General features: G+C 34.7%; 1 protein-coding gene across 1 annotated transcript in view; it reads right to left on the reverse strand.

The window, feature by feature from the left end:
• Positions 1-1,219: 1,219 nt before the first annotated feature.
• The window catches only part of cpne7 (copine VII), a 52,665-nt gene continuing 41,568 nt past the window's right edge, over positions 1,220-12,316 (reverse strand). Inside the window, exons 12-15 of the mRNA XM_016235025.1 lie at positions 6,660-6,714; positions 4,629-4,680; positions 3,258-3,601; positions 1,220-1,360 (exon numbers count right to left, since the gene is read on the reverse strand). Of these exons, the coding sequence (XP_016090511.1) occupies positions 1,220-1,360; positions 3,258-3,601; positions 4,629-4,680; positions 6,660-6,714 (592 nt within the window). The remainder of the gene's footprint in view (positions 1,361-3,257; positions 3,602-4,628; positions 4,681-6,659; positions 6,715-12,316) is intronic.

Genomic DNA, 12,316 nt, shown 5'->3' on the forward strand with positions numbered 1-12,316 from the left:
AAAAGCAGACTACCAAGAGTGTCACTTTTTGATTTGTATTCGCTGGTTTTATTCAATTTTCTCAATGATTTTAAATTATTAGTGCTTAAAGATGCATTATTTTGATTTTCTTCCAGTATTTCAAAGGGAATGAGCTGTGTTCTGACCTGAAGCACAAGAAAAGCTCAAATGTTGGGGTTGAAGACAGAGAAAGCAAAGAAACGACTTAATTTCATTTAATGTACATTCAAATGACAAAACATGAATATGTCACAGTTATACTACATTAACATTAGAATTGTAAACCGAAAAAAGTCAATCAAATCAACAAGTGAGACAACTGTGAGTTTTCACAATTTCTTACGAAAATTAATAATTTTCCAAACCTAACTAAATAACTGGAGGCGTAGTTATTTTTTAACTCCATGTAGATCACAAACCTCTGAAATCGGTTGATAAATGTAAACGTTATCGTGTTTTTATCCAGAAAAAACCATAGCAGTTTACCTCCATTTATTTTTAAGGCAGTCTTGCCTTCACAAACATGGCGGACGCATTGACGTATCGCAGCAACGGCTCAAAGTGGCCAATGAGGCGTCTAGGTATTTATTATGTCTATGGTGCAAACTGTCAAACAGCGCTCTGTCAGCATGCTAATCGGCTAGTCAGTTGATGACCATTCTCACACGCCCATTATCTTTACACCAAGATGATGATTTGAGCAATGAACTATGCATATTCAGCAAAACCAAAGCAAACTCTTTTAGTGAATGTACATGCTATTATCTATAGAGTAAATCTTCATATTACGCTGCACTGTACGCTTCTTGACATATCTGTTTCAGTTCTCCAGAAGTCCAGAAATGAAAAGAGCCCACAGGCAGGCAGAGCAAAGTCTTCGAAAGCTCTGAAGGGCATACAAAGCAGAAGTGGCCTTGCGAGGTTGAAAAGAGTCAGCGGGGATCAGAAGGCCTGGTCCTGATGGGAATTCAATGTATTGTCTGCTCTTACACGAAGCAGAGGCGAAAATGACTCCGGTTTGCATGCTGGGAGAGCAGTAATGGTGTCAAGGGCAAGATCGGAGACCATGATCCAAACCGTCAGTCATGTTTGAACAGCTTATGAATGAACAAAATTTTGTCAGGATGACAGTGTATACTGTATGTTGTTCCAGTTCCAGCTCTCATCTGTTTCAGTACTGTGGAGGTGTTCAGGGCTGGCCCGGACCTCAGGTTGAGTGTTATTCAGGTGTGTTGGCGATGGAGCTGGAGGTTGAATTCAGCACTGGGTTCATCGGCGGTATGGCCTTGTGACTGAAGTACTCCACTACCTGTTTAGGCACCTCCGCTAGGACACACTTTGCCAGTGCAGCTGGTGAAGCCTGCAAAAGTCACACTTTTATTGGCCTCCGTGAGGGGGGAGGAAACATTAACAACAGTGAAAAAGAGGAAATCAACCAAATTCATGGTAAATTGTGTTCAAACAAAGGCATGAGGAAAAAGTACAGTTTGTAATTTGAATTGTTTGGTAGAGAGCCAAACAGCAGGCTGTTGAGAGTATTTACACTTGACTTGTTTAATCCTCACTTCTCTTTTTTTCTGGCTGTGTACATCAGTGGAGGGAACAAACAGCTCTTATGGAGAAACTGTGAAGCTCTAAGAGCCATTTCTGCCCAAATGCACCACTGGAATATGATTGATATTGCAATGATATACAGTATATGATTGATATGAGATTTGCTTCACTGCCTGCTTCATTCACCATGCCATTTATGCAAGGCATCCATGGCTCCTTTTACAATATGTTAAATGTAATTTACAAATTTTAAGGCCATAAAAAGTATTACAATATATATATATATATTTTTTTTTTTGCAAATGCCCGTTTCTGCCACTGAGTAAAAAATAAAAGAGATAATTGCGACTTTTTATCTCACAATTCTGACTTTTTTTCTCAGAATTGCGTGATACAAACTCGCAATTCTGACTTTTTTTCTCACAATTCTGATGCCATTTATGCAAGGCATCCATGGCTCCTTTTACAATATGTTAAATGTAATTTACAAATTTTAAGGCCATAAAAAGTATTACAATATATATATATATTTTTTTTTTTGCAAATGCCCGTTTCTGCCACTGAGTAAAAAATAAAAGAGATAATTGCGACTTTTTATCTCACAATTCTGACTTTTTTTCTCAGAATTGCGTGATACAAACTCGCAATTCTGACTTTTTTTCTCACAATTCTGAGAACATATCAGTCTTTTTTCCCCCCTCAAAATTGGACTTTAACTAATTTTATATTTAAAAATATATTTTTTTCTCGCAATTGCGAGTTTATAAAAAAAAAAGATTTTTTTATTAAAAAGAAAATAACAAATTGCAATTGCGAGTTTATATCTCACAATTCTGTGAAAAAAAAGTCGCAATTACCTTTTTTTATTTTTTATTCAGTGGCGGAAACGGGCTTCCATACATTTCAGATGGATGGTCATTACTATACTTTTATTTACCTGCACCTAAATGTCAACATGTCTGCGCTTAACTAAAAGATGTTTTTTTTATATTGTATTATATTAAATTATCTATTGTGTGCATGTATTTTCTAGATTATTACTGTTTATGAAAGCTTGTTTCCTCCCCAGAGAAAATTAAATAAAAAGATAACTGTGACTTTATTTCACATAAATTGCAACTTTATATTTCACAATGCTATAATTCACAATCAAAATTGCTACTTTATTTTTTGTAGTCTTGATTTATTTTTTAGAATTTATGACTTTACATCTCACACTTGCAAATATATATATATACATTTCACCTGCAGTCCAGATACTAAATTCATGTCACCATGCATTTTACATTAAATCACATCAAATGAATTCCTTTCATTGAAAAGACAAATATGATTTTATTATATATAATTTAGTTTCCAATTTAAGCCCTGTCCACATTTGAATGTACTGTAGATATATTCACTCTGAAGTGAAAAGTCTTGATGACTTTAATAGGGTGAGGATTAAAACAACTGCTGCTTAATAACATGATAGGATTTTTTTTTTAATGAAAATGATTTATTTTAAATTCCAAACATTCATTCATTCATTCATTTTTTTTTTTGAGTAATAAAAACTCCTAATTTGATGCTTATTGATCGTAAGTAATGTAGTTGTTGTAGTAGTTATGTTTAGGTATGTTATAACCTGGCACATATCCAGGCACATGATGTAAAAATAAATTTTAAAGTATATGAATAACAGTGTTGGAGAAACACTGTACAGTCTCAGCGAAGTATGCCAGATCATGATAGTCAGCTGCATCTTCCACAACATAGAATCCACTGAGGAATATCCCCATGCAAATATCCACCAGCAGCGCTTTTGTGGCCGTGTTTCCGCCATTACCTGATTGCATAATTCCTCTGTGTTTATTTGTAATGAATTTCCCTTTCAGTGCTGTGCCATAAACGGAAACTTTAAAGATACTCACAGAAGCATCTTTGATGGGTTCCTTCCCAGCCGCCTGCTTAGCTATTCTGTTGATGATGGGAGCCACATTAGTGGGACCGTAGAGCTGGATCTTGGGCAGGCAGTTTTGGTAGGCTTCCACAACCCCCTGGATCTCTGATCAGAGAGAGAGGGGACACGGCTAAAACTTCTGTTCTGGAGGCTTATTTGTATTTCTCTCTCTGTCTCGACGGGCTTCTGAGAGCAGTGCTGAAGTATTGGCAGCAAAAGCAACAGATTTTGGGATCAAGAGACTGACTTGGAGCTCTCTGTCTTCTGCAGAAAGGACTGAAGCAACCCCAAGATTGGCCACAGTCTTCACACATTCTCTTTGAGTGTTAAAGGAACTGTTCACCCAGAAATTAAAATTCAGTCATTATTTACTCACCCTCATGCCGCTCCAAAACCATACGACTTTACTTGAAGCCTTTATGTATAATGCATTATAAAGGTATTCATAATGTATGTTGCAATGCATTATATCGTTTCACACTTATTTTGGTTAACTGTAACCAGAATTAAATGCATAATAATATTTGCAGATTTCTTGTTACATCTGAAACTGGTTGATTGTCAGGTGCATTACGCATTATACTTTCTAAAGGTGTAACAATGAATAGATAAGTATTATAATGTATTACAACTGATATTCCATACAGTTAATTATAAGGTGCATTACAAAAATACTGCATACATTTTTTTATAATGCATTATATATAAAGGCTTCAAGTAGAAGCGTTACTGACATCGCTTCTTCCGTGAAACACAAAAGCGATATGATATGTATATATAATATGTATAATATGTATAATATGATATGTGTGAAAAATAGTCTAAGATTTTGTAATTATTCATAACAGTGCTAAATCCAGTTTTTTGAATGAAAGCTGTTGATCTGTTCCTCACACAAAGATACTGCTTTTTTTGAAAAGAGTGGCCATTCCTCAACATTTCTCCTTTTGTGTTCCACAGAGGAAAGAAAGTCATATAACGTTTGAAACATCAGTGAGGGTAAATGATGACAGACTTTTTATTTGTGAGTGAACTTTTCCTATAACTGTGACTAAAGCTTCAAAAACATTGCAGAGTGTCTCTGTTCAGCTCCCATGAGATCACTAACATGCAAAGTGCGTGTCGCTCTTACCTTCACATTCATCATCCTCCGGGTTGAAATTTATGGCAAAGTCATGAGACACCTGTAGTTTGGAGAAGAAAAACACACAGTAAGGGTTTGTTTATCTGGCTTCAGCTTGTTAAGCATGCCATTACACACCTGTTTTCTGGTTAAAAACCTAATTCAAGGTCATAAATCCTGCTCTTAAATGAAGGCAATAAATCATGCAGTGCTGGTTAGGCTTATTTGAATGTTTCTAGGAAAAATACTTTCTGCAACACTATGCATGAAATGACCAGATGATGATGATGATGCTAAAACAAAATAGCATCCTCCCTATACAGATATTCCACTGTAAGCAACAACCACTGTGGGCCCCCTCTGTTACATTTTGTTGCACACATTTTTTTGCAATTGATTTTCTTTTGTTGACAAAGACATTCTGAATATAATTATTATTATTGTATTTATAATAGAGCTCATAACTAGTGCAGTGCAATCTGCCTGAACAAACAGGCCATAAAATTAAATCCTGTGACAGATTACTGTCAACACTCAGGGAAGCCTTTTCAAGCTGTTATTATTTTAATTATGTGAGAATAGCCCTTTCTTCTGTATATATATATATATATATATATATAAATCTGTTCCATCTTTATTTGACCCTCTAACTGCAGCACTTTCTATTCTATTTTAATTCTACTTTATCTATTTATCTTCTTTTTTATTAAAAAAACCCCACTATCTTTCTATTTTTTCTATTCTATCTACTTGTTTTTCTTTGTGTGTGTGTGTGTGTGTGTGTACTGTGTACACACATACACAAAAAAAAAATGCCTTGCTACGTGTACTGCGTTAGGCTAACCGAAACTTGACATTTGCACTTACATATTGTTGCTCTTTTGTTAGTTTTGATTGCTTCTATTGTCCTAATTTGTAAGTCGCTTTGGATAAAAGCGACTACTAAATATTAATTTGATAAGCTACTACTAAATATATTGTAGAAACCTAATTTTCTCTAAAGTTGCTTTGCAACGATTTGTATCGTGAAAAGCGCTATACAAATAAACTTGAATTAAATTGAAAAGTGTCTGCTAAATGACTAAATGTAATGTAATGTAAATGTAATATATATATATATATTTGTAAATAATATAATATTAATGAAGTACAAGGCTTTAATAACTTTAATAACTTTAACTTTAAACTTTAATAACACAAGTACATAATTAATGTCAAATGATGATGGTTTTACTTTAAAGTGCATTTTTAATCATTTGTTTTAATAATCTCTTGCCATGCTTTAAAGTTAACTTATTTCGATGTGTTTACTAACATACTATAGCACTTGTAAAGTACTTGATTATAACTTTAACTGTAGTGTCAATCAATATTACATTTGAAAATATATTTTAAATATACTAAATTGCAACTTCATTATTACAAATGTGCAGTTGCAAATATATTTAAATGCATGACACACACGTTTCAATACAAATGGCATTAAAGTATATTTTCGTTTACCATAAATGCTTGTCAGTACATTCACCAGTACACATCAATCAAATTTAATCAAAGACAATAGAATTAATTATGAAATTACATATATTGATGTACTTAAGTCCTACTCAAGTGGGTCAAAAGCGCTTAATATAATTTAGACTATAATACACTATTATTTAATCGCAGTTAACATGGAATTAAGTCTCTGGAAACAATATATTCAGTTTGCACTTATACAAACATATATTCTTTTAAAGTGTATTATTTCTGCAATACTTACTCTTTTTAAACATATGCTAAATTATACTTCTTTTTCACAAGGGGTTGTATTCACTCTGTATCTGTCCATTCTTCTCATGTGGACTTTAGTCTGTACTGTTGAATGTACTAACAAGCATGTAGGCACTAAAATATACTTTAATGTCATTTTTCTTTTGAGACTTTTAAGCACATTTCTTTTACAGGACCACACATGAATATGCATACAGTATATATATATATATAGCATGAACATACACACACACACACATATATATATATATATATATGGTCTTTTACCTCATAATTAGGTGGAATTCTTGCCCCGAAGCCCAAAGCAGAGAATCGTTTGTCACTGTGATCAGATAAATACATTTATTAATAAATAAAACACATTGGAAATTTGTTTGTCTAAAAAAAAAAAAACCTAAATGCAGGGGTTGGGCAAAATAATGTATACACCTTGCAAAATGGGCAATATTTCTTTATTAAGTTGTTTTACCACCATTTTTGCCCTTAAAACAACTTCCAACCTTAGAAAAGATTCATAAAACTTTTTAATAGTCTCCAGTCGAATGTTGTCTATAAAAACATCTACCAGTTGCTTTAGAAATGCTAAAGGAGGGAATCAGCTTCTCACTCTTCTCTCCAAAACTGCCTCCAGTGGTTTGATATTATTCAGGTCAGGTGATTTGTCTGGCTAGGGCAGATGCTGAAGTTTATCTTGGTGCTCCAACTGTCCAGGTTTTATATCATGCCGCCATCTTTTTTTAATTTTAGCATTGGTGTCTGTGATTCAAGTTTTAGCAATTACAGCTTTTGAATGCTTGAAGTTCTCTCTGGTTGGTTTTTGTTGAAACAGGGTCTTCAAGGTGAATATTAAGGTTGCTGTCATTTTTGCAGCAGTAGTTCTGTGTTGTTTGGACACAGTCCCTCTTAGTTTTTGACCGTTCCTATCATTAACTTGAATATTCTGAAGAATGTTGGTAACCAAAGAGTCAATGGTAGCCATTGACTTCCATAGTATGGAGAGAGAAAAAATACTAGGGAAGTCAATGGCAACCAGCAACTGTTCAGTTACTAAAATTCTTCAAAATATCTTTGTGTTCAGCACAATAAATATTTTGAAGAATACTGGTTACCAAACAGTTGCTGGTAGCCACTGACTTCCATTACTATGGAACTCAATAGCGATCAGCAACTGTTTGGTTACCAGCATTTGTAGTAGATTTTTATTGGTTAAAATATGAATTGTTCGAGTGTAATCATTAGGAATATAACCATTTAAATATCCAGTTATACTTCCATTATAATCACATATGCCTGTGTGGAAAATGCCTATGTGGCTAAAGTAGACAGGCCCTAAGATTAGAAACATCTGGAAAAACATAAATGGGGGCTTTCTTTCTTCACCATAACAAGACTAGAGAGTGGGGGGGCCTTCTCTCTAGGGAGAATTGTATGCACAACGGAACCATTCTATGTATGGAAAACTGTATGGAATATATACCCCATGCCTTAAAGTCAGAACTGTATAAAAAGAAGACAAGATGATCATTCTGGAGATGTTTCGCTGCAGAGAGCATCTCCGCTTTATTCTCATTGATGATGTAATAAAGTGTATCTCCTGGCATCAAAACCCAAGACTGAGTGTGGTTCCTAAGATGAGCAGCAGACGACACCACAAATTCTTCAAAATATCTTCTTTTGTGTTCAGCGGAAGAAAGAAACTGATCATCAATGCCATTTTGGAACAACTTGAGGGTGAGTAAATGCTAGCATTTTCATTTTTGGGTGAACTTTGTCCAAACCTTGTATGTGCAACTCTTAGGTCCTTTCTCAAATATTTTATTCATCAAAAACCCTTCCACATAATCACACACAGTGTGTAATATCAACAAATACACTACCAGCATAACAAGGCTCAAATATCAATAGGGTGAACATGGTGTACAGTTGAGGACAGAGCTGTGTGCAAGATCATATTATGTATTGGAGCGTGTTGGAGGGATGAAAGAGACTCCAGAGGGAGAGGAGAAGGCACAGACGCAGCAGGACAGCAGATCCGCACAGCTGATCACGCAACAGGCGACAACTCACAGCCGTGTGACAGAGAGAGGAAGGGTATCATGAGGTCAGAAGCACAGAGGCGTGCAGTAGAGAGCTGAGACATGAGAAACACGATAACCACAGGCACAGAGCTTGTCTTTCACTTGCTAATGAAAGCTAGATGAGGTAGCACCATTCTGATAGCTGTCACCAGAGGCCAGTAATGCTGGCCAATCAGTGCCACCTTCTCTTGCTCCAAAAGCTGAGGTGTGATTTGAATGAATCGCAGTTGAGCCAAGTTTGTGGAGTATCTTTATGCAAACAGCTTTAATGGACGAAGCTATTGCAATTATTCTCTATTTGAATTCACTAAATTGAGTGCACAAAACTTTTATTCACTGCAAGGTTGTTCCTAATTCTGAACTGAATTGAGAATGCTTAAGTTGCTAAATCGGAGCTGAGTTTGAAGTGAGGTAGTAAACAGGATGCAGAATTGCGATTAGAATATATTAGAATGCAAGGAAGTAGAATTACAAAAAATTTAATTCAAAGAAATCCATATGACTAATTTTTAACTGGAAAAGCAAGACAAATTTTGAATGCTTGACAAAGTCTTGATTGATATTTAAAAAAAAAAAAGTTTAAAAAGTCTTTGAAGTTTAAAGGTTTTATAGGTCTAAAGAAACGCATAATGATAGAAAGATATATTTGTATTTAGTTTATACATTTCATCAAATAAATGATCCTTTGCAAACCAGGGTGGAAGAATACTTTCCAGAATGCATTACCTGTTTCTTGAATTGTAATTAAGTAAATGTATAGCCTTTATGTATAATACATTATAAAGGTAGTTATAATGTGCATTATAATGCAGTATATCTGTTCATAAATAATTGTAAAAAATAAAAAGTTAGGTAACACTTTAGTTTATGGACCAATTCTCACTATTAACAAGTTGCTTATTAGCATGCATATTACTAGCATATTGGCTGTTTATTAGTACTCATAAAGCACATATTAATGCCCTTCATCCTACCCCATACCTAAACGTAACGACTACCTTACTAACTATTAATAAGCAGCAAATAATAAGTATATTGAGGCAAAAGTTGTAGTTAAAAGTTAGTTAACAGAGAGAATTGGACCTTAAAATAAAGTGTGACCAAAAGTTAAAATGCATTATAATATTTGCCGATTCCTTGTTACATCTGAAACTAGTTGTTTGTCCTGTGTTTTAATGAAATATAATATTTTAAAGGTGTAACAATAGAAATAACAAAAGAAATGTGTTATAATGTATTATAAATGTTGTTGCAGTTATTCATGAGATCATACAATGCATTATAATGTGCATTACAAGGCATAATTAATGCATTTAAAATGCTTGTATAATGCATTACACATATAAGCTTCAAAGTTACCAACTAAACTAACTAAAATAAAATATTAACAGGGACTGACAGGGACATGTCAAACTCACAGTTTTTGCATCTAAAACAGCCATTTTAAATGAAACCCCACCTAATAAACTCTTAAGCATATGGAGTATCAATGAATATCTGATGAATGTCTGAATATCCTGCTCGGTAGCCTCTGATAGGACAGAACTCTTGACCCATGTGTGGCCCAGCTGATTCTCCTCACATTAACATGTTTGGTTGCCTGAAGACATCATGCTGTGACAGCTATAGAGAATGTTCCTTCAAGCCAATCCATGAAGAGACGCACACTAATGTCTAACATGATGTAATCACCATCTCCATAATCACATCATATCTAAAGTGAACGAGAGCTATTTAGCTGTGATAATTTAACATAGTGAAGAAAGGACTCATTACTGAGATACTGAAACATAGAGACACACATTAAAGCTGTTCTATCCTTCTTCAACTCTCGGCTTCCAGCCATTTCAGATGCAACTAAGCCCACTGAAGCCTAGCGGGCAAATAAAGTTGCCAAAGTCTGTAAATATTTTTTAAATGTGTCGACAACTTTAAGCAGAGCTTTTTACAACTTGCTGGACAATCATATTTACATGAATAAAACACTTAACATGCACTATGAAATAGGGACATTTTCCTGTTTAATAAGATGATTTTCATAGTGAAATTTCCACTTTTTGGATGAAGAATTATGATGTCTCTATCACAAAGTTTTTATAAATTATTATTATTATTAGGTACAGTAGATGCACAACCTAAGGATACAACTTTGAGTGTTTTTAAAAATGCATTATGTGAAGTAAAACTGAAAGAATGAATTGAAAGTTTAAAGGTTTTATTTACACATATTTATACAAATATGCATTGTATATATGTAATTATGCATTTGCTACTGTAGCAAGCAAAAACAAGTGGCTCTCAGCCCCATATATATATATATGTATATATATATATAAATAACAAATAGCACCTATTTTGTAGAATCACCCAAAGATTGCAAAATAGCTGCACCGTATGTTCATATGAAAGGCATGTGTGCAAATAATTCTACTTCTCTAGGGAAAATCTGGTCATTAGTCTATATACCATGTCTTCTGAAGCAATATGATAGCCGCAGCTCTCAAGCTTCACTGTAGCTCTCAAATATATAATGTCTGTGTATTCTCAAGAAAAAAGGAGGAAAATAATACAGGGTTGAAACCAAATGAAAGCGAGTAAATGAAAATATTTCTATTTCTTGGTGAACTGATAGTTTAATGGAGACAAAAACTCCAAAAAGTCCAAGCTATCATTTTTCTTTTTTCCCTATAAGCACTTAAAGGAACTGTAAATAGGAATTTCAAGATATGACATCACAACACTTTGCAGGTGGGTTACAGAAACATCATGTGTGTAAGACTAGCAAATGAGGATGAAATTTGATGACAATCTGTAGTTTAAATGGGTGAGCAGCACCTGGCTTTCAAACGTCGCAAATTTTCACACATCGCTAGACAATCTCTAAACTCGAATATGCCCTGAAGAACAAATAGTATCATTTAAGATAACGGACAGATTATCTTGACAGATAACGGAAGTGAGAGAAAAGTGTTTATTACGTTTGAAATATGGATATTTTTCTTACAAAAACGCATGGATTCACTACAGAAGACCTTTATTCACCCCCCACGCGCTTTATTTGACAATTTGTGGACTGTTCAACTGCAACACCCGCTGACTGCAATGATAGAGCTTGGAATAGCCTGGTTAATTTTTAATAGGGATGCACTGATACCGATACTGGTATCGGGCCCGATACTGTGCTCCTGTACTCGTATTCGTTAAAATGCCCCGATACCAAACGCCGATACCACACAGCATGTGTTAAGTGCCATATTCAGACAAAGAAACACCAACAACAGAACAACAGACAGCAGAATGGCGTTATTAGAAGGATGTCTACGAAGTATATGTATGCAATGAATATAATGTTAAACATTCAGCATTAATGCCTGTATAGCTGATGTGTGCGAGCTGATCAACAAAGTGCGCTGAGTGGATTGAGCGCGCGGCGGTGCAGATGTGCGAGCTTGTCGAGTGAATATATCTTTCTCACAGACATCACTGGAAAGTTTGTAGTTCAGTCGGATACGTCAAAAACAAGTAAGTAAAACAATGCACAAGTTACTTAACGGTAGGGAGAGAGAGAGAGAGAGAGCGCAATTCTGTCTTTGATGTTCACTCACTTAGCACATGCATCATTTGGATTAAAACTAAATCATAAAAATAAGACCGTTTATAGGGGCATTCACTATAAACATAATTTATTTTTAATTTTAGGCATACACGACTTTTTGGCGAAAGTGAATCTAGCAGCCTGTGTGAAATGTGCTAGGTTGTACTATTCTGCATCAGTACAAATACCTGCACGCGTTGCGCGTGTTTTGCTTGCTTGAGTGTTTCTGCATTATATGAGTGGCTTTGGAA

The sequence above is a fragment of the Sinocyclocheilus grahami genome, unplaced genomic scaffold, assembly GCF_001515645.1.
Source record: "Sinocyclocheilus grahami isolate Dianchi unplaced genomic scaffold, SAMN03320097.WGS_v1.1 scaffold462.1, whole genome shotgun sequence".
Taxonomy (NCBI): domain Eukaryota; kingdom Metazoa; phylum Chordata; class Actinopteri; order Cypriniformes; family Cyprinidae; genus Sinocyclocheilus; species Sinocyclocheilus grahami.